Raw genomic sequence first — 24255 nt, 5'->3', positions numbered from 1 at the left:
CTGCCCTGACGTTCATCCTGTCCTGACGTTCATCCTCATCCTCCCTGTCCTGATGTTCATCCTCATCCACCCTGCCCTGACGTTCATCCTCATCCTCCCTGCCCTGGCAGCTATGTAGAATGGATGACTAGGGTAAACTTCAGAACCATGCAGTCCTTCCTTCTGACATCTAGGGACAGAAATAACAAAGGCCAGCATATCAGGGCACTTCTCCAGGAGTGTTGGGTGGTGATATCAGTGGCTGGTGGAATTTGTTTGGGAAGCCCCATGCTCTGGCTCTGTCTCATGTCTAAAGTATGTGTGTCCCCCCTCCCCCGCACTATGTCCTGCTACTTCCCCCACCTCTAGAGTCTACACTGTCTATGCTGGGCCATGCTGAGTTGGGCTGGGGAGGGGCTGGGGGAGGGGCTGGGGAGGGGCTTGGCCATGCTGAGTTGGGCTGGGGTGAACAGGGGATCCCCAGGCTGTCCTGGGGAGCTGGGCTGAGTTGGGCTGGGGAGGGGCTGGGGCTGGGCTGGGGAACAGTGGACCATGCTGTCCTGGGCTGGGGGGGGCTGGGGATGGGCAGGTCCTGGGCTGGGCTGACGGTTGGAGGAGGGGGCTGGGGAGGGGCTAGGAAAGGGCCTGGGGGCTGTGGGGTGAACAGGGGGAAGGGGCTGTCCTGAGCTGGGCTGGGCTGTCCTGGGAACAGGGGAAGGCTGTCCTGGGCTGGGGTGAACAGGGAAGGCTGTCCTGGGCTGGGCTGAACAGGGAAGGCTGTCCTGGGCTGGGGTGAACAGGGGATGGCTGTCCTGAGCTGGGCTGAGCAGGGGAGGGCTGTCCTGGGCTGGGCTGAACAGGGGAAGGCTGTCCTGGGCTGGGGTGAACAGGGGAAGGCTGTCCTGGGCTGGGCTGAACAGGGGAAGGCTGTCCTGGGCTGGGCTGAACAGGGGAAGGCTGTCCTGGGCTGGGCTGAACAGGGGAAGGCTGTCCTGGGCTGGGGTGAACAGGGGAAGGCTGTCCTGGGCTGGGCTGAACAGGGGAAGGCTGTCCTGGGCTGGGGTGAACAGGGGAAGGCTGTCCTGGGCTGGGCTGAACAGGGGAAGGCTGTCCTGGGCTGGGGTGAACAGGGGAAGGCTGTCCTGGGCTGGGCTGAACAGGGGAAGGCTGTCCTGGGCTGGGCTGAACAGGGGAAGGCTGTCCTGGGCTGGGCTGAACAGGGGAAGGCTGTCCTGGGCTGGGGTGAACAGGGAAGGCTGTCCTGGGCTGGGCTGAACAGGGGAAGGCTGTCCTGGGCTGGGGGGCTGAACAGGGGATGGCTGTCCTGGGCTGGGCTGAACAGGGGAAGGCTGTCCTGGGCTGGGGTGAACAGGGGAAGGCTGTCCTGGGCTGGGGTGAACAGGGGAAGGCTGTCCTGGGCTGGGGTGAACAGGGGAAGGCTGTCCTGGGCTGGGGTGAACAGGGGAAGGCTGTCCTGGGCTGGGGTGAACAGGGGAAGGCTGTCCTGGGCTGGGGTGAACAGGGGAAGGCTGTCCTGGGCTGGGGTGAACAGGGGAAGGCTGTCCTGGGCTGGGCTGAACAGGGGAAGGCTGTCCTGGGCTGGGCTGAACAGGGGAAGGCTGTCCTGGGCTGGGGTGAACAGGGGAAGGCTGTCCTGGGCTGGGCTGAACAGGGGAAGGCTGTCCTGGGCTGGGGTGAACAGGGGAAGGCTGTCCTGGGCTGGGGTGAACAGGGGAAGGCTGTCCTGGACTGGGGTGAACAGGGGAAGGCTGTCCTGGGCTGGGGTGAACAGGGGAAGGCTGTCCTGAGCTGGGGTGAGCTGTACTTTGTGTGGAAAGAGGGCTCAGTTGAAAGCCCTTTGGTTGCTTTATTTACTGTTCTGTTTTGACAGCCCAGAGCCTTTCAATATGACAAACAACATGAGTGGATGTAGTTCTAACTCATAGAACAGACATTTGGACAGAGAGACATGAAAGAAGGAGGGAGGGAGGGCAAGAGAGAGACAGAGAGAGGTGACATCGTTACGAAGTCATTTCAACACTCCAAGACCCATGTTTTGCCCGTTGGGTTTAGAGGAAACATTGTAAAGAATCAGAGAACAGAGGACAGCTCTGGAATGAGTAGTAGATGGGTGTCTGACTGAATAATATTGTTCAGGATTGTTATGTGGCAATATCTCACACATAGCAGACAAAGTATTGCTAGCTGTACTTACGTCATTAGGAATGAGCAGTTCCTGAGATGTGGTCTGGGAATTGGATTCCATTCCTGCTGGGAGAAAAGAGAGGTAAACTAAACCCTTGGGGAATCACACAGTAAAACATGATGTGTAACAGTATAACTTTAAACCGTCCCCTCGCCCATTACACGGGCGCGAACCAGGGGGCTCTGAAGGACACCATCACCTCTCTGAAGGACACCATCACCACTCTGAATGACACCATCACCTCTCTGAAGGACACCATCACCTCTCTGAAGGACACCATCACCTCTCTGAAGGACACCATCACCTCTCTGAAGGACACCATCACCTCTCTGAAGGACACCATCACCTCTCTGAAGGACACCATCACCTCTCTGAAGGACACCATCACCTCTCTGAAGGACACCATCACCTCTCTGAAGGACACCATCACCTCTCTGAAGGACACCATCACCTCTCTGAAGGATATCATCACCTCTCTGAAGGACACCATCACCTGACGTTCATCCTACTGTCCTGTCTCTACTCTACTGTCTCTACTCTACTGTCTCTACTCTACAGTCTCTACTCTCCTGTCTCTACTCTCCTGTCTCTACTCTACTGTCTCTACTCTCCTGTCTCTACTCTCCTGTCTCTACTGTCCTGTCTCTACTCTACTGTCTCTACTCTCCTGTCTCTACTCTCCAGTCTTTACTCTCCTGTCTTTACTCTCCTGTCTCTACTGTCCTGTCTCTACTGTCCTGTCTCTACTCTACTCTCTCTACTCTCCTGTCTCTACTGTTTCTCCTGTCTCTAGTCTCCATCTCTACTCTCCTGTCTTTACTGTCCGGTCTCTACTCTACTCTCTCTACTCTCCTGTCTCTACTCTCCTGTCTTTACTCTCCGGTCTCTACTCTACTCTCTCTACTCTCCTGTCTCTACCGTCTCTCCTGTCTCTAGTCTCCTGTCTCTACTCTCCTGTCTTTACTCTCCGGTCTCTACTCTACTCTCTCTACTCTCCTGTCTCTACCGTCTCTCCTGTCTCTAGTCTCCTGTCTCTACTCTCATGTCTTTACTCTCCGGTCTCTACTCTACTCTCTCTACTCTCCTGTCTCTACTCTCCTGTCTCTACTCTCCTATCTTTACTCTACTCTCTCTACTCTCCTGTCTCTACCGTCTCTCCTGTCTCTACTCTCCTGTCTCTACTCTACTCTCTCTACTCTCCTGTCTCTACTCTCCTGTCTCTACTGTCCTGTCGCTACTCTCCTGTCTCTACTCTCCAGTCTCTACTGTCCTGTCTCTACTCTCCGATCTCTACTCTCCTGTCTCTACCGTCTCTCCTGTCTCTACTCTCCTGTCTTTACTCTCCTGTCTCTACCGTCTCTCCTGTCTCTACTCTCCTGTCTCTACTCTCCAGTCTCTACTGTCCTGTCTCTACTCTCCGATCTCTACTCTCCTGTCTCTACTCTCCTGTCTCTACTCTCCTGTCTTTACTCTCCTGTCTCTACCGTCTCTCCTGTCTCTACTCTCCTGTCTCTACTCTCCTGTCTCTACTGTCCTGTCTCTACTCTCCTGTCTCTACTGTCCTGTCTCTACTCTCCGACCTCTACTCTCCTGTCTCTACTCTCCTGTCTCTACTCTCCTGTCTCTACTCTCCAGTCTCTCCTGTCTCTACTCTCCTGTCTCTACTCTCCAGTCTCTACTCTCCTGTCTCTACTCTACTCTCTCTACTCTCCTGTCTCTACTCTTCTGTCTTTACTTTCCGGTCTCTACTCTACTCTCTCTACTCTCCTGTCTCTACCGTCTCTCCTGTTTCTAGTCTCCTGTCTCTACTCTCCCGTCTTTACTCTCCGGTCTCTACTCTACTCTCTCTACTCTCCTGTCTCTACTGTCCTGTCTCTATCTTTCACCTGTCTCTACTCTCCTGTCTCTACCGTCTCTCCTGTCTCTACTCTCCTGTCTCTACTGTCCTGTCTCTACTCACCTGTCTCTACTCTCCTGTCGCTACTCTCCTGTCTCTACTCTCCAGTCTCTACTGTTCTGTCTCTACTCTCCGATCTCTACTCTCCTGTCTCTACTCTCTCTACTCTCCAGTCTCTTCTCTCCTGTCTCTACTCTTCTGTTTCTACTCTCTCAAATCAGCAAGGACGGGATGTAGAGCGTAGCTTTCTAAACAGTGTTTCTTAATAGACTATAACATTGTCATGACTGGTGAAATTTTGATCTACAACTTAATATAACCCCCCCATCCATAACACAGTGAGAATACTCTCTCCTCTCTTTCTTTCTCTCCTCTCCATCTCTCTCTCCTCTCCTCTTTCTTTCTCTCCCGCTTCCTCTCCTCTCCATCTCTCTCTTCTCTGTATCTCTCCATCCCCCTCTGCCTCCTCTCCTCTTTCTTCTCTCTCTTCTCTGTATCTCTCCATCTCCCTCTCCCTCCTCTCCTCTTCTCTCTCTTCTCTGTATCTCTCCATCTCCCTCTCCCTCCTCTCCTCTTCTCTCTCTTCTCTGTATCTTTCCATCTCCCTCTCCCTCCTCTCCTCTTCTCTCTCTTCTCTGTATCTCTCCATCTCCCTCCTCTCATCTCCTCTTCTCTCTCTTCTCTGTATCTCTCCATCTCCCTCTCCCTCCTCTCCTCTTCTCTCTCTTCTCTGTATCTTTCCATCTCCCTCTCCCTCCTCTCCTCTTCTCTCTCTTCTCTGTATCTCTCCATCTCCCTCTCCCTCCTCTCCTCTTCTCTCTCTTCTCTGTATCTCTCCATCTCCCTCTCCCTCCTCTCCTCTTCTCTCTCTTCTCTGTATCTCTCCATCTCCCCTCCTTTCCTCTCATCACGTCTCCTCTCGTGATTATTTCCTCTGCATCTCCCCTCTCCTCTCTCCTTTTCTCTCTAACCCTGCTTCATCAGCAGACGGAATAAGCTATCATTGTGTTCCTGTTATGCATTTGAAAGCTTGTGAAACATTTAAAGCACGTAAATAAACCCCATTATGAATTTAAAGCGTATAAACAAAAACGTCATTTAGGTACTCTTTCTACACTGAAGTATTCATCTGTGTAGCCTTCTGTTGAGCCAGCAGACTGCACAACAAGCTACTGTAGCCTTCTGTTGAGCCAGCAGACTACACAACAAGCTACTGTAGCCTTCTGTTGAGCCAGCAGACTACACAACAAGCTACTGGTTTAGCCTTCTGTTGAGTCAGCAGACTACACAACAAGCTACTGTAGCCTTCTGTAGAGTCAGCAGACTACACAACAAGCTACTGGTTTAGAATTCTGTTGAGCCAGCAGACTACATAACAAGCTACTGGTTTAGCATTCTGTTGAGTTAGCAGACTACACAACAAGCTACTGTAGCCTTCTGTTGAGCCAGCAGACTACACAACAAGCTACTGTAGCCTTCTGTTGAGCCAGCAGACTACACAACAAGCTACTGGTTTATCCTTCTGTTGAGACAGCAGACTACACAACAAGCTACTTTAGCCTTCTGTTGAGCCAGCAGACTACATAACAAGCTACTGGTTTATCCTTCTGTTGAGACAGCAGACTACACAACAAGCTACTGGTTTATCCTTCTGTTGAGACAGCAGACTACACAACAAGCTACTGGTTTATCCTTCTGTTGAGACAGCAGACTACACAGCAAGATACTGGTTTATCCTTCTGTTGAGACAGCAGACTACACAACAAGATACTGGTTTATCCTTCTGTTGAGACAGCAGACTACACAACAAGCTACTGGTTTAGCCTTCTGTTGAGCCAGCAGACTACACAAGAAGATACTGTAGCCTTCTGTTGAGAAAGCAGATTACACAACAAGCTACGGGTTTAGCCTTCTGTTGAGCCAGCAGACTACACAACAAACTACTGTAGCCTTCTGTTGAGTCAGCAGACTTCCAACAAGCTACTGGTTTAGCCTTCTGTTGAGTCAGCAGACTACACAACAAGCTATTGCTTTAGCCTTCTATTGAGCCAGCAGACTACACAACAAGCTACTGGTTTAGCCTTCTGTTGAGACAGCAGACTACACAACAAGCTACTGTAGCCTTCTGTTGAGCCAGCAGACTACACAACAAGCTACTGGTTTAGCCTTCTGTTGAGCCAGCAGACTACACAACAAGCTACTGGTTTAGCCTTCTGTTGAGCCAGCAAACTACACCACAAGCTACTGTAGCCTTCTGTTGAGCCAGCAGACTACACAACAAACTACTGTAGCCTTCTGTTGAGTCAGCAGACTTCCCAACAAGCTACTGGTTTAGCCTTCTGTTGAGCCAGCAGACTACACAACAAGCTACTGTAGCCTTCTGTTGAGCCAGCAGACTACACAACAAGATACTGGTTTAGCCTTCTGTTGAGCCAGCAGACTACACAACAAGTTACTGTAGCCTTCTGTTGAGCCAGCAGAATACACAACAAGATACTGGTTTAGCCTTCTGTTGAGCCAGCAGACTACACAACAAGATACTGTTTTAGCCTTCTGTTGAGCCAGCAGACTACACAACAAGATACTGGTTTAGCCTTCTGTTGAGCCAGCAGACTACACAACAAGCTACTGGTTTAGCCTTCTGTTGAGCCAGCAGACTACACAACAAGCTACTGGTTTAGCCTTCTGTTGAGCCAGCAGACTACACAACAAGCTACTAGTTTAGCCTTCTGTTGAGCCAGCAGACTACACAACAAGCTACTGCTTTAGCCTTCTGTTGAGCCAGCAGACTACACAACAAGCTACTGCTTTAGCCTTCTGTTGAGCCAGCAGACTACACAACAAGCTACTGTAGCCTTCTGTTGAGCCAGCAGACTACACAACAAGCTACTGTAGACTTCTGTTGAGCCAGCAGACTACACAACAAGCTACTGGTTTAGCCTTCTGTTGAGCCAGCAGACTACACAACAAGCTACTGCTTTAGCCTTCTGTTGAGCCAGCAGACTACACAACAAGCTACTGTAGCCTTCTGTTGAGCCAGCAGACTACACAACAAGCTACTGGTTTAGCCTTCTGTTGAGCCAGCAGACTACACAACAAGCTACTGCTTTAGCCTTCTGTTGAGCCAGCAGACTACACAACAAGCTACTGCTTTAGCCTTCTGTTGAGCCAGCAGACTACACAACAAGCTACTGCTTTAGCCTTCTGTTGAGCCAGCAGACTACACAACAAGCTACTGCTTTAGCCTTCTGTTGAGCCAGCAGACTACACAACAAGCTACTGGTTTAGCCTTCTGTTGAGCCAGCAGACTACACAACAAGCTACTGCTTTAGCCTTCTGTTGAGCCAGCAGACTACACAACAAGCTACTGGTTTAGCCTTCTGTTGAGCCAGCAGACTACACAACAAGCTACTGCTTTAGCCTTCTGTTGAGCCAGCAGACTACACAACAAGCTACTGCTTTAGCCTTCTGTTGAGCCAGCAGACTACATAACTATTCTTTTCAATAGATCTTTGTTGTGCCTCCACAGTGCTGACTGACTGATTCACACGTTCATGAATCGTCAGTACATTTGTATATTATGATGAGGCATGTCTGAATGGAGATGATCTGACGAAGAGCAAGGATAGCCCCCCCCCTCCCCCTACGTACCAGGCATGACAGAGTTGGCTTGATGCTGGCTCATCTGGGCGGCCAGGCCTTGCTGCTGGCTCATCTGGGCGGCCAGGCCTTGCTGCTGGCTCATCTGGGCGGCCAGGCCTTGCTGTTGCATCGACAACTGGTGAAGCTTGGCCAACTGAATCACAGACAGGAGGGAGACAGACAGGCGGGCGGGTGGAGAGAGAGACAAGAGGTAAGATGGGGTAGGTTTTACAGTCAGACAGTCAGACAGACAGTCAGACAGACAGACAGACAGACAGACAGACAGACAGACAGACAGACAGACAGACAGACAGACAGATGGGCGGGGGGGCAGAGCGAGAGACAAACCTTTTAGAGTTCAGAATGAACCTTGACTAGGAAAACCTTTTAGAGTTCAGAATGAACCTTGACTAGGAAAACCTTTTAGAGTTCAGAATTAACCTTGACTAGGAAAACCTTTTAGAGTTCAGAATGAACCTTGACTAGGAAAACCTTTTAGAGTTCAGAATGAACCTTGACTAGGAAAACCTTTTAGAGTTCAGAATGAATCTTGACTAGGAAAACCTTTTAGAGTTCAGAATGAATCTTGACTAGGAAAACCTTTTAGAGTTCAGAATGAACCTTGACTAGGAAAACCTTTTAGAGTTCAGAATGAACCTTGACTAGGAAAACCTATTAGAGTTCAGAATGAACCTTGACTAAGAGAAAACCTTTTAGAGTTCAGAATGTACCTTGACTAGGAAAACCTTTTAGAGTTCAGAATTAACCTTGACTAGGAAAACCTTTTAGAGTTCAGAATGAACCTTGACTAGGAAAACTTTTTAGAGTTCAGAATGAATCTTGACTAGAAAAACCTTTTAGAGTTCAGAATGAATCTTGACTAAGAGAAAACCTTTTAGAGTTCAGAATGAACCTTGACTAGGAAAACCTTTTAGAGTTCAGAATTAACCTTGACTAGGAAAACCTTTTAGAGTTCAGAATGAACCTTGACTAGGAAAACCTTTTAGAGTTCAGAATTAACCTTGACTAGGAAAACCTTTTAGAGTTCAGAATGAACCTTGACTAGGAAAACCTTTTAGAGTTCAGAATGAATCTTGACTAGGAAAACCTTTTAGAGTTCAGAATGAACCTTGACTAGGAAAACCTTTTAGAGTTCAGAATGAACCTTGACTAGGAAAACCTTTTAGAGTTCAGAATGAACCTTGACTAGGAAAACCTTTTAGAGTTCAGAATGAACCTTGACTAGGAAAACCTTTTAGAGTTCAGAATGAATCTCGACTAGGAAAACCTTTTAGAGTTCAGAATGGATCTTGACTAGGAAAACCTTTTAGAGTTCAGAATGAACCTTGACTAGGAAAACCTTTTAGAGTTCAGAATGAACCTTGACTAGGAAAACCTTTTAGAGTTCAGAATGAACCTTGACTAGGAAAACCTTTTAGAGTTCAGAATGAATCTTGACTAGGAAAACCTTTTAGAGTTCAGAATGAATCTTGACTAGGAAAACCTTTTAGAGTTCAGAATGAACCTTGACTAGGAAAACCTTTTAGAGTTCAGAATGAACCTTGACTAGGAAAACCTTTTAGAGTTCAGAATGAACCTTGACTAGGAAAACCTTTTAGAGTTCAGAATGAACCTTGACAATGAAAACCTTTTAGAGTTCAGAATGAACCTTGACTAGGAAAACCTTTTAGAGTTCAGAATGAACCTTGACTAGGAAAACCTTTTAGAGTTCAGAATGAATCTTGACTAGGAAAACCTTTTAGAGTTCAGAATGAATCTTGACTAGGAAAACCTTTTAGAGTTCAGAATGAACCTTGACTATGAAAACCTTTTAGAGTTCAGAATGAACCTTGACTAGGAAAACCTTTTAGAGTTCAGAATGAACCTTGACTAAGAGAAAACCTTTTAGAGTTCAGAATGAACCTTGACTAGGAAAACCTTTTAGAGTTCAGAATGAACCTTGACTAGGAAAACCTTTTAGAGTTAATTTCCTAATTTCAGCATATTTCGCAGCGTGATTACAGTACATACCTCTGAATGTGGAATGCCATATTGGTTCTGTACAGCGTACATCTGAAAGGAGGAAGAACAAAAAATGTTTCAGTTAAAATAAAATCAACTTCCACTGTCGCCATTATGGTTTTCTTCGCCAGATGTAGTGCCATTGAGTTAAAAAAATAGAATCTATTTTTTCAAGAGGGGAGACGTTGGTAGCCTCTCAGAGAGGTTTAGAAATAACACTTATAATAATATATATATAATTATTATAATCCAACTATCAGCATCAAAGACAACGGTTCAATGACATGCTGCTGAGGGAGAGAGAACGGGCGTGTGTGTGTGTGTGTGTGTGTGTGTGTGTGTGTGTGTGTGTGTGGGTGGTGTGTGTGTGTGTGGTGTATGTGTGTGTGGTGTGGGTGTGTGGTGTGTGTGTGTGTGTGTGTGTGTGTGTGGGTGTGTGTGTGTGTGGTGTGGGTGTGTGTGTGTGTGTACGTGCGTGTGTGTGTGTGTGTGTGTGTATGTGTGTGTGCGTGCGTGCGTGCGTGCGTGCGTGCGTGTATGTGTGTGTGTGTGTGTCCGCGTGTCCGCGTGTCCGTGTTCGTTGTTCTCACCAGCCTCCTAAAGACTTATATCAGGATTTGAACCACTTTTGCGGCAGAAACCCTAGAAGGTCTGACCGTAGAGATCACACCCAATGCAGGAACGTAGAGTTGATGCAGCGGTCTGCTGTTCACGCTAATAGGAGGAAGTGGTTTTATGTACCAGGAAGTAAGGATGGTCATGCCATTATATTTACATTTACATTTACATTTAAGTCATTTAGCAGACGCTCTTATCCAGAGCGACTTACGATTATAACCTGTCATTATATGGTAATAACACCTTATGACACGATTATAACCTGTCATTAGAGAAATACACTTTATGACACTGTCACAGTGGTTATCCACTTAACACTGTTACCCCAACCTTCCCCCTCTTCCCTACCATAACCACTTAACACTGTTACCCCAACCTTCCCCCTCTCCCCTACCATAACCACTTAACACTGTTACCCCAACCTTCCCCCTCTCCCCTACCATAACCACTTAACACTGTTACCCCAACCTTCCCCTCTTCCCTACCATAACCACTTAACACTGTTACCCCAACCTTCCCCCTCTTCCCTACCATAACCACTTAACACTGTTACCCCAACCTTCCCCCCTCTCCCTACCATAACCACTTAACACTGTTACCCCCACCTTCCCCCTCTCCCTACCACAACCACCTAACTCTGTTACCCCAACCTTCCCCCTCTCCCCTACCATAACCACTTAACACTGTTACCCCAACCTTCCCCTCTCCCTACCATAACCACTTAACACTGTTACCCCAACCTTCCCCTCTCCCCTACCATAACCACTTAACACTGTTACCCCAACCTTCCCCTCTTCCCTACCATAACCACTTAACACTGTTACCCCAACCTTCCCCTCTCCCTACCATAACCACTTAACACTGTTACCCCAACCTTCCCCCTCTCCCTACCATAACCACTTAACACTGTTACCCCAACCTTCCCCTCTCCCCTACCATAACCACTTAACACTGTTACCCCAACCTTCCCCCTCTCCCCTACCATAACCACTTAACACTGTTACCCCAACCTTCCCCCTCTCCCTACCATAACCACTTAACACTGTTACCCCAACCTTCCCCCTCCCCTACCATAACCACTTAACACTGTTACCCCAACCTTCCCCCTCTCCCTACCATAACCACTTAACACTGTTACCCCAACCTTCCCCCTCTCCCTACCATAACCACTTAACACTGTTACCCCAACCTTCCCCTCTCCCTACCATAACCACTTAACACTGTTACCCCAACCTTCCCCCTCTCCCCTACCATAACCACTTAACACTGTTACCCCAACCTTCCCCCTCTCCCTACCATAACCACTTAACACTGTTACCCCAACCTTCCCCCTCTCCCTACCATAACCACTTAACACTGTTACCCCAACCTTCCCCTCTCCCTACCATAACCACTTAACACTGTTACCCCAACCTTCCCCCTCTCCCCTACCATAACCACTTAACACTGTTACCCCAACCTTCCCCCTCTCCCTACCATAACCACTTAACACTGTTACCCCAACCTTCCCCCTCTCCCCTACCATAACCACTTAACACTGTTACCCCAACCTTCCCCCTCTCCCCTACCATAACCACTTAACACTGTTACCCCAACCTTCCCCCTCTCCCCTACCATAACCACTTAACACTGTTACCCCAACCTTCCCCCTCTCCCCTACCATAACCACTTAACACTGTTACCCCAACCTTCCCCCTCTCCCTACCATAACCACTTAACACTGTTACCCCAACCTTCCCCCTCTCCCTTACCATAACCACTTAACACTGTTACCCCAACCTTCCCCCTCTCCCCTACCATAACCACTTAACACTGTTACCCCAACCTTCCCCCTCTCCCTTACCATAACCACTTAACACTGTTACCCCAACCTTCCCCCTCTTCCCTACCATAACCACTTAACACTGTTACCCCAACCTTCCCCCTCTCCCCTCCCCCTTTTTGGTTTGATACGTTTCTCAATTTCTTTCGTAATCTTTTTTTTTTCTTTTGGGGGCATTCTTCATCAAACCATTTGCCATTGTTGTTAATTTTCTTCGGTTTTCTGTTTGACATTTTTATATTTGATAGTGAAGCTCAGAGATATTGTTTAGATGTTCTACTGCCAAGTTCACTATTATCCAGGAAGTTGTCTTAAAGGGATTGCATTTGTTGTTGCCGAATTGTTTTCTGGTAGGTTTCCACACTACTTTCCTTCCATCTATAGCATTTCTTAATATTATTCAGATCCTTTGGCTTCGATGGCTCATGATTGAGCAAAGCTCTGGTCAAGTAGAGTATGATTTTGCTGTGATCTGACAGGGGTGACAGTGGGCTGACTGTGAACACTTTGAGAGACTCTGGGTTGAGGTCAGTGATAATGGCTGGGCCTGAGCAGAGGAACTGGCGATACGTTATCATTGACACCCCACACACACTCTTGGCTGGCTGGGTGACAGAAGTAGTAGCTTTGGGTTTCAACCAGTGATCACTTACAAGACTACCGCAGTGTCTTCAAGGGACTTTATTGGAAACACGTGTTAACGCTGCCAAAACAAGTGAGGTAGATAATATACCAAAGTGAAATAAACTATAAAAATGAACAGTAAACATTACACTCACAGAAGTTCCAAAATAATAATCTATCCTCTGTCTCTTTCTCTTTCTCTTTCTCTTTCTCTCCCCACCTTCTCTCTGTCTCCCTCTCCTCTGTCTCTGTCTCTCTATCTCTGTCTCTCTATCTCTCATTTCTCTCTGTCTATCTCTCTCTCCCTTCTCTCTGTCTCACTCTCTCTGTCTCTCTCCTCTGTCTCTCTCCTCTGTCTCTCTCTCTCTCCCCCTTCTCTCTGTCTCTCTCTCTCTCTCTCTCTCTCCCCTTCTCTCTGGCTCTCTCCTCTGCCTCTGTCTCTGTCTCTCTCCCCTTCTCTCTGGCTCTCTCTCCTCTCTCTGCCTCTGTCTCTCCCCCTTCTCTCTGGCTCTCTCCTCTGCCTCTGTCTCTCCCCTTCTCTCTGGCTCTCTCCTCTGCCTCTGTCTCTGTCTCTCCCCCTTCTCTCTGGCTCTCTCTCTCTGTCTCTGTCTCTGTCTCTCCCCCTTCTCTCTGGCTCTCTCTCTCTGTCTCTGTCTCTGTCTCTCCCCTTCTCTCTGGCTCTGCCTCTGTCTCTGTCTCTCCCCTTCTCTCTGGCTCTCCTCTCTCTGTCTCTCTCCCCCTTCTCTCTGGCTCTCTCTCCTCTGTCTCTGTCTCTTTCTCTCTCTCTCCTCTGTCTCTGTCTCTGTCTCTTTCTCTCTCTCCCCCCTCTCTCTGGCTCTCTCGCTGGCTCTCTCTCTCCCTCTAGTCTCTCCCTCCCTCACTGGCTCTCTCTCTCGCTGGCTCTCGCTCATCTCTCTCTCTCCCTCTCTCTCTCCCTCCCTCTCGCTCTGGCTCTCTCAATTTTTCAATTCAATTTAAGGGCTTTATTGGCATGGGAAACATATGTTAACATTGCCAAAGCTAGTGAAGTAGATAATACTGTCTCTACCCCCCCATCCCACCCCCACTCTCTGTCTCTCTCTCTCATCTCTCTCTCTACCCCCCACCCCTCTATGTTGTCTACCCTTCTCTCTCCCTCTCAGGATCTCTCTCGCTCGTCTCGCTCTGGCTCTCTCCCTATCTGTCTCTCTCTCTCTATCCCCTCTCTCTCTCTCTACCCCCCTCTCTCCCTCTCTGTCTCTCTCTCTACCCCCTCTCTCCCTATCTGTCTCTCTTTTCTACCCCTCCTCTCTCTCTACCCCCCTCTCTCTCTCTCTCTACCCCCCTCTCTCTCTATCAGTCTCTCTCTCTCTACCCCTCCTCTCTCTCTCTCTCTCTCTCTGCCCCCCTCTCTCTCTCTCTCTACCCCCTATCTCTCTCTCTCTCTCTCTCTCTCTCTCTCTCTCTCTCTACCCCCTCTCCCTATCTGTCTCTCTCTCTACACCCCTCTCTCCCTATCTGTCTCTCTCTCTACCCCCTCTCTCTCTATCTCTCTCTCTCTCTCTCTACCCCCCTCTCCCTATCTCTCTCTCTCTCTACCCCCCTCTCCCCTCTCTCTACCCCCCTCTCTCCCTATCTGTCTCTCTCTCGACCCCCCTCTCCCTCTCTGTCTCTCTCTCTACCCCCCCTCTCTCCCTATCTCTCTCTCTCTCTACCCCCTCTCTCCCTATCTGTCTCTCTCTCTCTACCCCCTCTATCTGTCTCTCTCTCTACCCCCCTCTCTCTCTATCTGTCACTCTCTCTACCCCCTCTCTCCCTATCTGTCTCTCTCTCTACCCCCTCTCTCCTATCTCTCTCTCTCTCTCTCTCTACCCCCTCTCTCTATCTGTCTCTCTCTCTACCCCCCCCTCTCTCTCTATCTGTCTCTCTCTCTACCCCCCTCTCTATCTGTCTCTCTCTCTACCCCTTCTCTCTCCCTCTCTCTCTACCCCCCTCTCTCCCTATCTGTCTGTCTCTCTCTCTACCCCCCTCTCTCTATCTGTCTCTCTCTCCACCCCCTCATTCTCTATCTGTCTCTCTCTCTACCCCCTCTCTCCCTATCTCTCTCTCTCTCTCTCTACCCCCACTCTCTCCCTATCTGTCTCTCTCTCTACCCCCCCCCTCTCTCTATCTGTCTCTCTCTCTACCCCCTCTCTCCCTCTCTCTCTCTCTCTACCCCCCCCACTCTCTCCCTATCTGTCTCTCTCTCTACCCCCCTCTCTCTATCTGTCTCTCTCTCTACCCCCTCTCTCCCTATCTCTCTCTCTCTCTCTCTCTCTCTCTACCCCCTCTCTCCCTATCTCTCTCTCTCTCTCTACCCCCTCTCTCCCTATCTGTCTCTCTCTCTACCCCCTCTCTCCCTATCTCTCTCTCTCTCTCTCTCTCTCTACCCCCCCTCTCTCCCTATCTCTCTCTCTCTCTCTCTCTCTCCATGTCTACTCTCTGTCACACCATCCCTGTTTAGCTCCACAGTGATAATGCAGCAGTCAACAGAGGACACTGGGGTTGTTAATATACTCTGGGACAACAAGAGAGACTTGGCCTGGTTCTAGTTTGTGTGTGTGCGTGTGTGTGTGTGCGCGTGTGCGTGCGTGTGCGTGTGCGTGTGTGTCTGTGTCTGTGCGCGTGCGTGCGTGTCTGTGTCTGTGCGCGTGCGTGCGTGCGTGCGTGTGTGTGTGCGTGCGTGTGTGTGTTCGTGTGTGTGTGCGTGCGTGTGTGTGCGTGTGCGTGCGTGCGTGTGTGTGTGTGTGCGTGCGCGTGCGTGTGTGTGTGCGTGCGTGTGTGTGTGTGCGTGCGTGCGTGTGTGTGTGTGTGTGTGTGCGAGCGTGCGCGTGTGTGTGTGTGTGTGTTTGTGCGTGCGTGCGTGCGTGCATGTGCGTGCGTGTGTGTGTGCGTGCGTGTGTGTGTGTGTGTGCGTGTTCAGTTCAAGAGCAAGTTGTATTGTCAAATGCACAGTGAAATGCTTGGCTTGAAGGCTCTAACCAGAAGAGCAGTAATACAAATCAAACTAGTACAGTTTAGCTATAATAGTATAACTAATAAAGCTATGAATAATAAAGAACAAGAAATAAGAGAGGAAGCTATCAACAGGGTCAGTTCTATCAACAGGGTCAGTTCTATCAACAGGGTCAAGTTCTATCAACAGGGTCAGTTCTATCAACAGGGTCAGTTCTATCAACAGGGTCAGTTCTATCAACAGGGTCAGTTCTATATCCAGGGTCAGTTCTATCAACAGGGTCAGTTCTATATCCAGGGTCAGTTCTATCAACAGGGTCAGTTCTATCAACAGGGTCAGTTCTATCAACAGGGTCAGTTCTATAAACAGGGTCAGTTCTATCAACAGGGTCAGTTCAGGGTCAGTTCTATCAACAGGGTCAGTTCTATCAACAGGGTCAGTTCTATATCCAGGGTCAGTTCTATCAACAGGGTCAGTTCTATCAACAGGGTCAGTTCTATCAACAGGGTCAGTTCTATCAACAGGGTCAGTTCTATCAACAGGGTCAGTTCTATCAACAGGGTCAGTTCTATCAACAGGGTCAGTTCTATCAACAGGGTCAGTTCTATCAACAGGGTCAGTTCTATCAACAGGGTCAGTTCTATCAACAGGGTCAGTTCTATCAACAGGGTCAGTTCTATATCCAGGGTCAGTTCTATCAACAGGGTCAGTTCTATAGGGTCAGTTCTATCAACAGGGTCAGTTCAGGGTCAGTTCTATATCCAGGGTCAGTTCTATCAACAGGGTCAGTTCTATCAACAGGGTCAGTTCTATATCCAGGGTCAGTTCTATCAACAGGGTCAGTTCTATCAACAGGGTCAGTTCTATCAACAGGGTCAGTTCTATCAACAGGGTCAGTTCTATATCCAGGGTCAGTTCTATATCCAGGGTCAGTTCTATCAACAGGGTCAGTTCTATCAACAGGGTCAGTTCTATCAACAGGGTCAGTTCTATATCCAGGGTCAGTTCTATCAACAGGGTCAGTTCTATATCCAGGGTCAGTTCTATCAACAGAGTCAGTTCTATATCCAGGGTCAGTTCTATATCCAGGGTCAGTTTTATATCCAGGGTCAGTTCTATATCCAGAGTCAGTTCTATCAACAGGGTCAGTTCTATATCCAGGGTCAGTTCTATATCCAGGGTCAGTTCTATATCCAGGGTCAGTTCTATATCCAGGGTCAGTTCTATATCCAGGGTCAGTTCTATATACAGGGTCAGTTCTATATCCAGGGTCAGTTCTATATCCAGGGTCAGTTCTATAAACAGGGTCAGTTCTATATCCAGGGTCAGTTCTATATCCAGGGTCAGTTCTATATCCAGTGTCAGTTCTACATCCAGGGTCAGTTCTATATCCAGGGTCAGTTCTATATACAGGGCAGTTCTATATCCAGGGTCAGTTCTATATCCAGGGTCAGTTTTATATCCAGGGTCAGTTCTATATCCAGGGTCAGTTCTATATCCAGGGTCAGTTCTATATCCAGGTTCAGTTCTATATCCAGGGTCAGTTCTATATCCAGGGTCAGTTCTATATCCAGGGTCAGTTCTATATCCAGGGTCAGTTCTATTAACAGGGTCAGTTCTATATCCAGGGTCAGTTCTATATACAGGGTCAGTTCTATAAACAGGGTCAGTTCTATTTACAGGGTCAGTTCTATATCCAGGGTCAGTTCTATATCCAGGGTCTGTTCTATAAACAGGATCAGTTCTATAAACAGGGTCAGTTCTATCAACAGGGTCAGTTCTATATCCAGGGTCAGTTCTATATCCAGGGTCAGTTCTATATCCAGGGTCAGTTCTATATCCAGGGTCTGTTCTATAAACAGCATCAGTTCTATAAACAGGGTCAGTTCTACATCCAGGATCAGTTCTATCAACAGGGTCAGTTCTATATCCAGGGTCAGTTCTATATCCAGGGTCAGTTCTATAAACAGGGTCAGTTCTATAAACAGGGTCAGTTCTATAAACAGGGTCAGTTCTCTCCATATATTTATTTCCCTCCTATTCTCACCCCAACACTACACAGAGCCTGACTGACTGTCTACCTGCTCCAAGGTGTCTGACTGACTACCTGCTCCAAGGTGTCTGACTTTCTACCTGCTCCAAGGAGACTGACTGTCTACCTGCTCCAAGGTGTCTGACTGACTACCTGCTCCAAGGTGTCTGACTTTCTACCTGCTCCAAGGTGACTGACTGTCTACCTGCTCCAAGGTGTCTGACTGTCTACCTGCTCCAAGGTGACTGACTGTCTACCTGCTCCAAGGTGTCTGACTGTCTACCTGCTCCAAGGTGTCTGACTGTCTACCTGCTCCAAGGTGTCTGACTGTCTACCTGCTCCAAGGTGACTGACTGTCTACCTGCTCCAAGGTGTCTGACTGTCTACCTGCTCCAAGGTGTCTGACTGTCTACCTGCTCCAAGGAGACTGACTGTCTACCTGCTCCCAGGTGACTGACTGTCTACCTGCTCCAAGGTGACTGACTGTCTACCTGCTCCTACCTGCTCCAATGAGACTGACTGTCTACCTGCTCCAAGGTGACTGACTGTCTACCTGCTCCAAGGTGACTGACTGTCTTTATGCTGCAGTAGTTTGTGTCGGGGGGCTAGGGTCAGTTTGTTATATCTGGAGTACTTCTCCTGTCCTATTCGGTATCCTGTGTGAATCTAAGTGTGCATTCTCTAATTCTCTCCTTCTTTCTTTCTCTCTCTCAGAGGACCTGAGCCCTAGGACCATGCCCCAGGACTACCTGACATGATGACTCCTTGCTGTCCCCAGTCCACCTGGCCATGCTGCTGCTCCAGTTTCAACTGACCTGAGCCCTAGGACCATGCCCCAGGACTAAATGACATGATGACTTCTTGCTGTCCCCAGTCCACCTGGCCATGCTGCTGCTCCAGTTTCAACTGTTCTGCCTTACTATTATTCGACCATGCTGGTCATTCATGAACATTTGAACATCTTGGCCATGTTCTGTTATAATCTCCACCCGGCACAGCCAGAAGAGGACTGGCCACCCCACATATGCTCTCTCTAATTCTCTCTTTCTTTCTCTCTCTCGGAGGACCTGAGCCCTAGGACCGTGCCCCAGGACTACCTGACATGATGACTCCTTGCTGTCCCTGGTCCACCTGACTGTGCTGCTGCTCCAGTTTCAACTGTTCTGCCTTGTTATTATTCGACCATGCTGGTCATTTATGAACATTTGAACATCTTGGCCATGTTCTGTTATAATCTTCACCCGGCACAGCCAGAAGAGGACTGGCCACCCCACATAGCCTGGTTCCTCTCTAGGTTTCTTCCTAGGTTTTGGCCTTTCTAGGGAGTTTTTCCTAGCCACCGTGATTCTACACCTGCATTGCTTGCTGTTTGGGGTTTTAGGCTGGGTTTCTGTACAGCACTTTGAGATATCAGCTGATGTACGAAGGGCTATATAAATACATTTGATTTGATTTGACTGTCTACCTGCTCCAAGGAGACTGACTGTCTACCTGCTCCAAGGAGACTGACTGTCTAGTGGTTAGAGTGTTGGGTGTCTACCTGCTTCAAGGTGACTGACTGTCTAGTGGTTAGAGCATTGGGTCCAGTAACCGAAAGGTTGCTGGATCGAATCCCCGAACTGACAAGGTAAAAATCTGTCGTTCTGCCCCTGAACAAGGCAGTTAACCCACTGTTCCTCGTCCGTCATTGTAAATAAGAATGTGTTCTTAACTGAGTTGCCTAGTAAAATAAAATATACAAAAATCAGCTCAACATCATACTCACTTGTTGTAAATCCAGCCCTCCCTGGGACACATGGAAGAGAGGATGTGATCCGTACTCAGATGTCTCAAACACCTTCAAGCACAGAGACAGACAGACAGGCAGACCAGGGGTCAGACTTGGTACAGTCCAAACTGTAGGATGTTACAGACATCAACACCCTGCCCCCCCCCCTCCCCTATATAACTAAGTAAAGAGGCCAAGGGTCAGGGGTAGTAAATGTACTAAACAACCTGACTCAAGGTACGCTGTCCAGTGTCCCTACAGTATCATTCTCATCCTCTTTCCTCATCAACGTCAGAGATTTAACATCAAATAGACGTTGAGCAGGAACATTTATCTGATCTTAAAAAGATAATATTGTGTGATTCCATTACCACATTTATATAGGGAAACACAGTCGCGAGCATCAACGAAGGTGTATGTCCCAAATGGCACCATATTCCCTATCTAGTGCACTACTTTCAACAAGGGCCCGTAGGACTCTGGCCAAAAGTAGTGCACTATGTAGGGAATAGGGTGCCATTTGGGACGGGGCTGCATATCCACTTTAATGTATTTTCTGCTCTGGAATTGCAGCTCTTGAACCCAGGCAGAAAATGATGAATATTCATGAAGATCTTTGATCTTGATATTATTGTATGCTGCACGCAACCGTGTCTACGTGTGTGTGTGTGTGTGTGTGTGTGTGTGTGTGTGTGTGTGTGTGTGTGTGTGTGTGTGTGTGTGTGTGTGTGTGTGTGTGTGTGTGTGTGTGTGTGTGTGTGTGTGTGTGTGTGTGTGTGTGTGTGTGAGAGATAAGGGTGGGGTTGGCCTGGTTAGGCCGTCATTGTAAATAAGAATATGTTCCTGACTGACTTGCCTAGTTAAATAAAGTTTAAAATAAAAAATGTAAAAATTCCAGTGAATGAATACAGACTAGGGTTGAGTATGTGATCCCGAAATTTGAAATACTTGGGTTTAGGACTATTCTCTTGTTAATCGCACCTGAAGTACTTCAAATATATACAATCAATATTGCAACCTGGTGTGGAGACCCGAGGAGTTCAGCTGGATATTGTGAGTTGGTCCCCCCGGGTATAGAAATACAAAAATCCCTAGAGTATTAAAATAAAATCTCCATTCAGGTCAATGATGTCATAACGAGTGGACTGGCGGACATTTTGAGTTTGTCCCCCCCCTCGTGTCGGTCTGATTCTCTCACCTGTTACTGTATGTGATGTTAAGGTTGATGTGACGCTATGCTTTTCTATGTTGTGTTATGTTACGGGGTTTCTCATGTGTGTCTGTTTTGTGTGTGTGTGTGTGTGTGTGTGTGTGTGTGTGTGTCCTCACCTGGTTGCCGGCGATCATGACTGTTCCTGGGGAGGGGCCGGGTCGATACGGAATAGTGGCTCCTTTCGGAGGTGACTAGATACAAGACCACCAAAATTAAAACAGTATTAAACCCAAGGTAGCTTTTAGTAAAACATCACAGCACAATTGAGGACATAAACAAACAAAAAAACACCAAATCAAATATAGTTGTGCAGCCTAAAAGGATAGATGAGTTGCAGAATGTTGGATTAAAGTGGAATAACTAAATCCTTTGATTTCTCTGTTTTAGCATTTAGCATTTAGCATTTATCCTCATAAGTACTCTACTCGCTGTGGTAAGCTAGTTCTTAAGCCTTGCAGATAAGAGGTTGTACATTTTAAATATCGCATTACAGACAAACAGATAGACAAACAGACATGACATCAGAGGGCACCATCAGACTAACTATTGAAATAAGCCTACTCCTCGAAGTTTGCACTTGTGTTTAAAAAACAACAACAACAACAACAACATCAACACAAAGTGGCCAGTTTATTAGGTACACCACCCCGTTCATCAACATTATTCGCTTCTACAGACAGTGAGTTACGTGGCCGTGGCTTGTTATATGAAGCTGGCAGACAGGCATCGAGGCATTCAGTTACTGTTCATTTGAACGTTAGAATGGGCCCAAAAAATATATAGTTTTTTTTTTTTGTAAACAATAAAAATTGCTAAGGTGTCCGTCTTTTAATTAATTATGACCTTCCATCTCTTACCATGGTAATGACGTGCTTTTGAAAACCATGAGACATACAAATAAAACAACACTGATATCTGCTAAACTTTCGGGATGAAGTGTTTGAGAACGCAGCCGAGTGTTTGAGAACGCAGCCGAGTGTTTGAGAACGCAGCCGAGTGTTTGAGAATGCAGCCGAGTGTTTGAGAACGCAGCCGGGTGTTTGAGAACGCAGTCGAGTGTTTGAGAACGCAGCCGAGTGTTTGAGAACGCAGCCGAGTGTTTGAGAACGCAGCCGAGTGTTTGAGAATGCAGCCGAGTGTTTGAGAACGCAGCCGAGTGTTTGAGAACGCAGCCGAGTGTTTGAGAACGCAGCCGAGTGTTTGAGAACGCAGCCGAGTGTTTGAGAACGCAGCCGGGTGTACAGTACCTCGAGAATGACAGTGCAGATGAGTTTAACACACTGGATGACGGCGTCTTGGGTTCCAGATATCGTCACTCCTCTCTCGGTGGAGTTGGGCAGAAGGTCCCCAGCTACCTGTACTTGTGCCCCGGTGGTCTGTTGAGTGAGAAATTACACAGGTCATTTATTTATCTGCTTTACAAGAGAATTGTTGTTTACCTTTCAATTCTGTCTCATATTTAAATTGCAAATAGACACAGACAATTTCTCAACTGTCTAAAACAATTCTCCTCTCAAGTTCAAATGTGTTTGTGTGGTGTTCAAATAGTGGTTCAAATAGTGGTTCAAATAGTGGTTCAAATAGTGGTTCAAATGGTTTGAATAGTGGTTCAAATGGTTCAAGTGGTTCAAGTGGTTCGAGTGGCTCAAGTGGTTCAAGTGGTTCGAGTGGCTCAAGTGGTTCAAGTGGTTCAAGGGGTTCAAATGGTTCAAATGGTTCAAATAGTTCAAATGGTTCAAGTGGTTCAAATGGTTTGAATAGTGGTTCAAATGGTTCAAGTGGTTCAAATGGTTCAAATGGTTCAAGGAGTTTATTTCCCTTTTGCAGGTATTAAAAGTCATATCATGTTTTGCTGGAGATTTCTGTGTCTCCTCTAACCACTAGGCTATCTGCCTCCTTTAACCACTAGGCTATCTGCCTCCTCTAACCACTAGGCTATCTGCCTCCTCTAACCACTAGGCTATCTGCCTCCTCTAACCACTAGGCTATCTGCCTCCTCTAACCACTAGGCTATCTGCCTCCTCTAACCACTAGGCTATCTGCCTCCTCTAACCACTAGGCTATCTGCCTCCTCTAACCACTAGGCTATCTGCCTCCTCTAACCACTAGGCTATCTGCCTCCTCTAACCACTAGGCTATCTGCCTCCTCTAACCACTAGGCTATCTGCCTCCTCTAACCACTAGGCTATCTGCCTCCTCTAACCACTAGGCTATCTGCCTCCTCTAACCACTAGGCTATCTGCCTCCTCTAACCACTAGGCTATCTGCCTCCTCTAACCACTAGGCTATCTGCCTCCTCTAACCACTAGGCTATCTGCCTCCTCTAACCACTAGGCTATCTGCCTCCTCTAACCACTAGGCTATCTGCCTCCTCTAACCACTAGGCTATCTGCCTCCACTAACCACGAGGCTATCTGCTTCCTCTAACCACTAGGCTATCTGCCTCCTCTAACCACTAGGCTATCTGCCTCCTCTAACCACTAGGCAAGTGGTTATCTGCCTCCTCTAACCATGGCTATCTGTCTCCTCTAACCACTAGGCTATCTGCCTCCTCTAACCACTAGGCTATATGCCTCCTCTAACCACTAGGCTATCATGTCCTCTAACCACTAGGCTATCTGTCTCCTCTAACCACTAGGCTATCTGCCTCCTCTAACCACTAGGCTATCTGCCTCCTCTAACCACTAGGCTATCTGCCTCCTCTAACCACTAGGCTATCTGCCTCCTCTAACCACTAGGCTATCTGCCTCCTCTAACCACTAGGCTATCTGCCTCCTCTAACCACTAGGCTATCTGCCTCCTCTAACCACTAGGCTATCTGCCTCCTCTAACCACTAGGCTATCTGCCTCCTCTAACCACTAGGCTATCTGCCTCCTCTAACCACTAGGCTATCTGCCTCCTCTAACCACTAGGCTATCTGCCTCCTCTAACCACTAGGCTATCTGCCTCCTCTAACCACTAGGCTATCTGCCTCCTCTAACCACTAGGCTATCTGCCTCCACTAACCACTAGGCTATCTGCTTCCTCTAACCACTAGGCTATCTGCCTCCTCTAACCACTAGGCTATCTGCCTCCTCTAACCACTAGGCTATCTGCCTCCTCTAACCACTAGGCTATCTGTCTCCTCTAACCACTAGGCTATCTGCCTCCTCTAACCACTAGGCTATCTGCCTCCTCTAACCACTAGGCTATCTGCCTCCTCTAACCACTAGGCTATCTGTCTCCTCTAACCACTAGGCTATCTGCCTCCTCTAACCACTAGGCTATCTGCCTCCTCTAACCACTAGGCTATCTGTCTCCTCTAACCACTAGGCTATCTGCCTCCTCTAACCACTAGGCTATCTGCCTCCTCTAACCACTAGGCTATCTGCCTCCTCTAACCACTAGGCTATCTGCCTCCTCTAACCACTAGGCTATCTGCCTCCTCTAACCACTAGGCTATCTGCCTCCTCTAACC

At 48.0% G+C, this 24255-nt stretch overlaps 1 protein-coding gene across 4 annotated transcripts in view; it reads right to left on the bottom strand.

Moving 5' to 3' along the window:
* Positions 1–24255, bottom strand: part of LOC127932034 (poly(rC)-binding protein 2-like) — a 77690-nt gene that overhangs the window by 20276 nt on the left and 33159 nt on the right. For 3 of the 4 annotated variants that reach the window (XM_052526201.1, XM_052526203.1, XM_052526204.1), the window contains 6 exons: positions 22045–22173; positions 20914–20988; positions 19582–19653; positions 9756–9797; positions 7734–7878; positions 2195–2250 (listed from right to left, as the gene is read on the bottom strand). In XM_052526201.1, the coding sequence (XP_052382161.1) occupies positions 2195–2250; positions 7734–7878; positions 9756–9797; positions 19582–19653; positions 20914–20988; positions 22045–22173 (519 nt within the window). The remainder of the gene's footprint in view (positions 1–2194; positions 2251–7733; positions 7879–9755; positions 9798–19581; positions 19654–20913; positions 20989–22044; positions 22174–24255) is intronic. The other variant, XM_052526202.1, reaches the window with a different exon arrangement.

Source organism: Oncorhynchus keta, chromosome 10, assembly GCF_023373465.1.
Source record: "Oncorhynchus keta strain PuntledgeMale-10-30-2019 chromosome 10, Oket_V2, whole genome shotgun sequence".
In the NCBI taxonomy this organism is placed as follows: domain Eukaryota; kingdom Metazoa; phylum Chordata; class Actinopteri; order Salmoniformes; family Salmonidae; genus Oncorhynchus; species Oncorhynchus keta.
The sequence above is the reverse complement of the archived record's forward strand: the minus strand, read 5'-3'. Positions and strand labels throughout refer to the sequence as shown.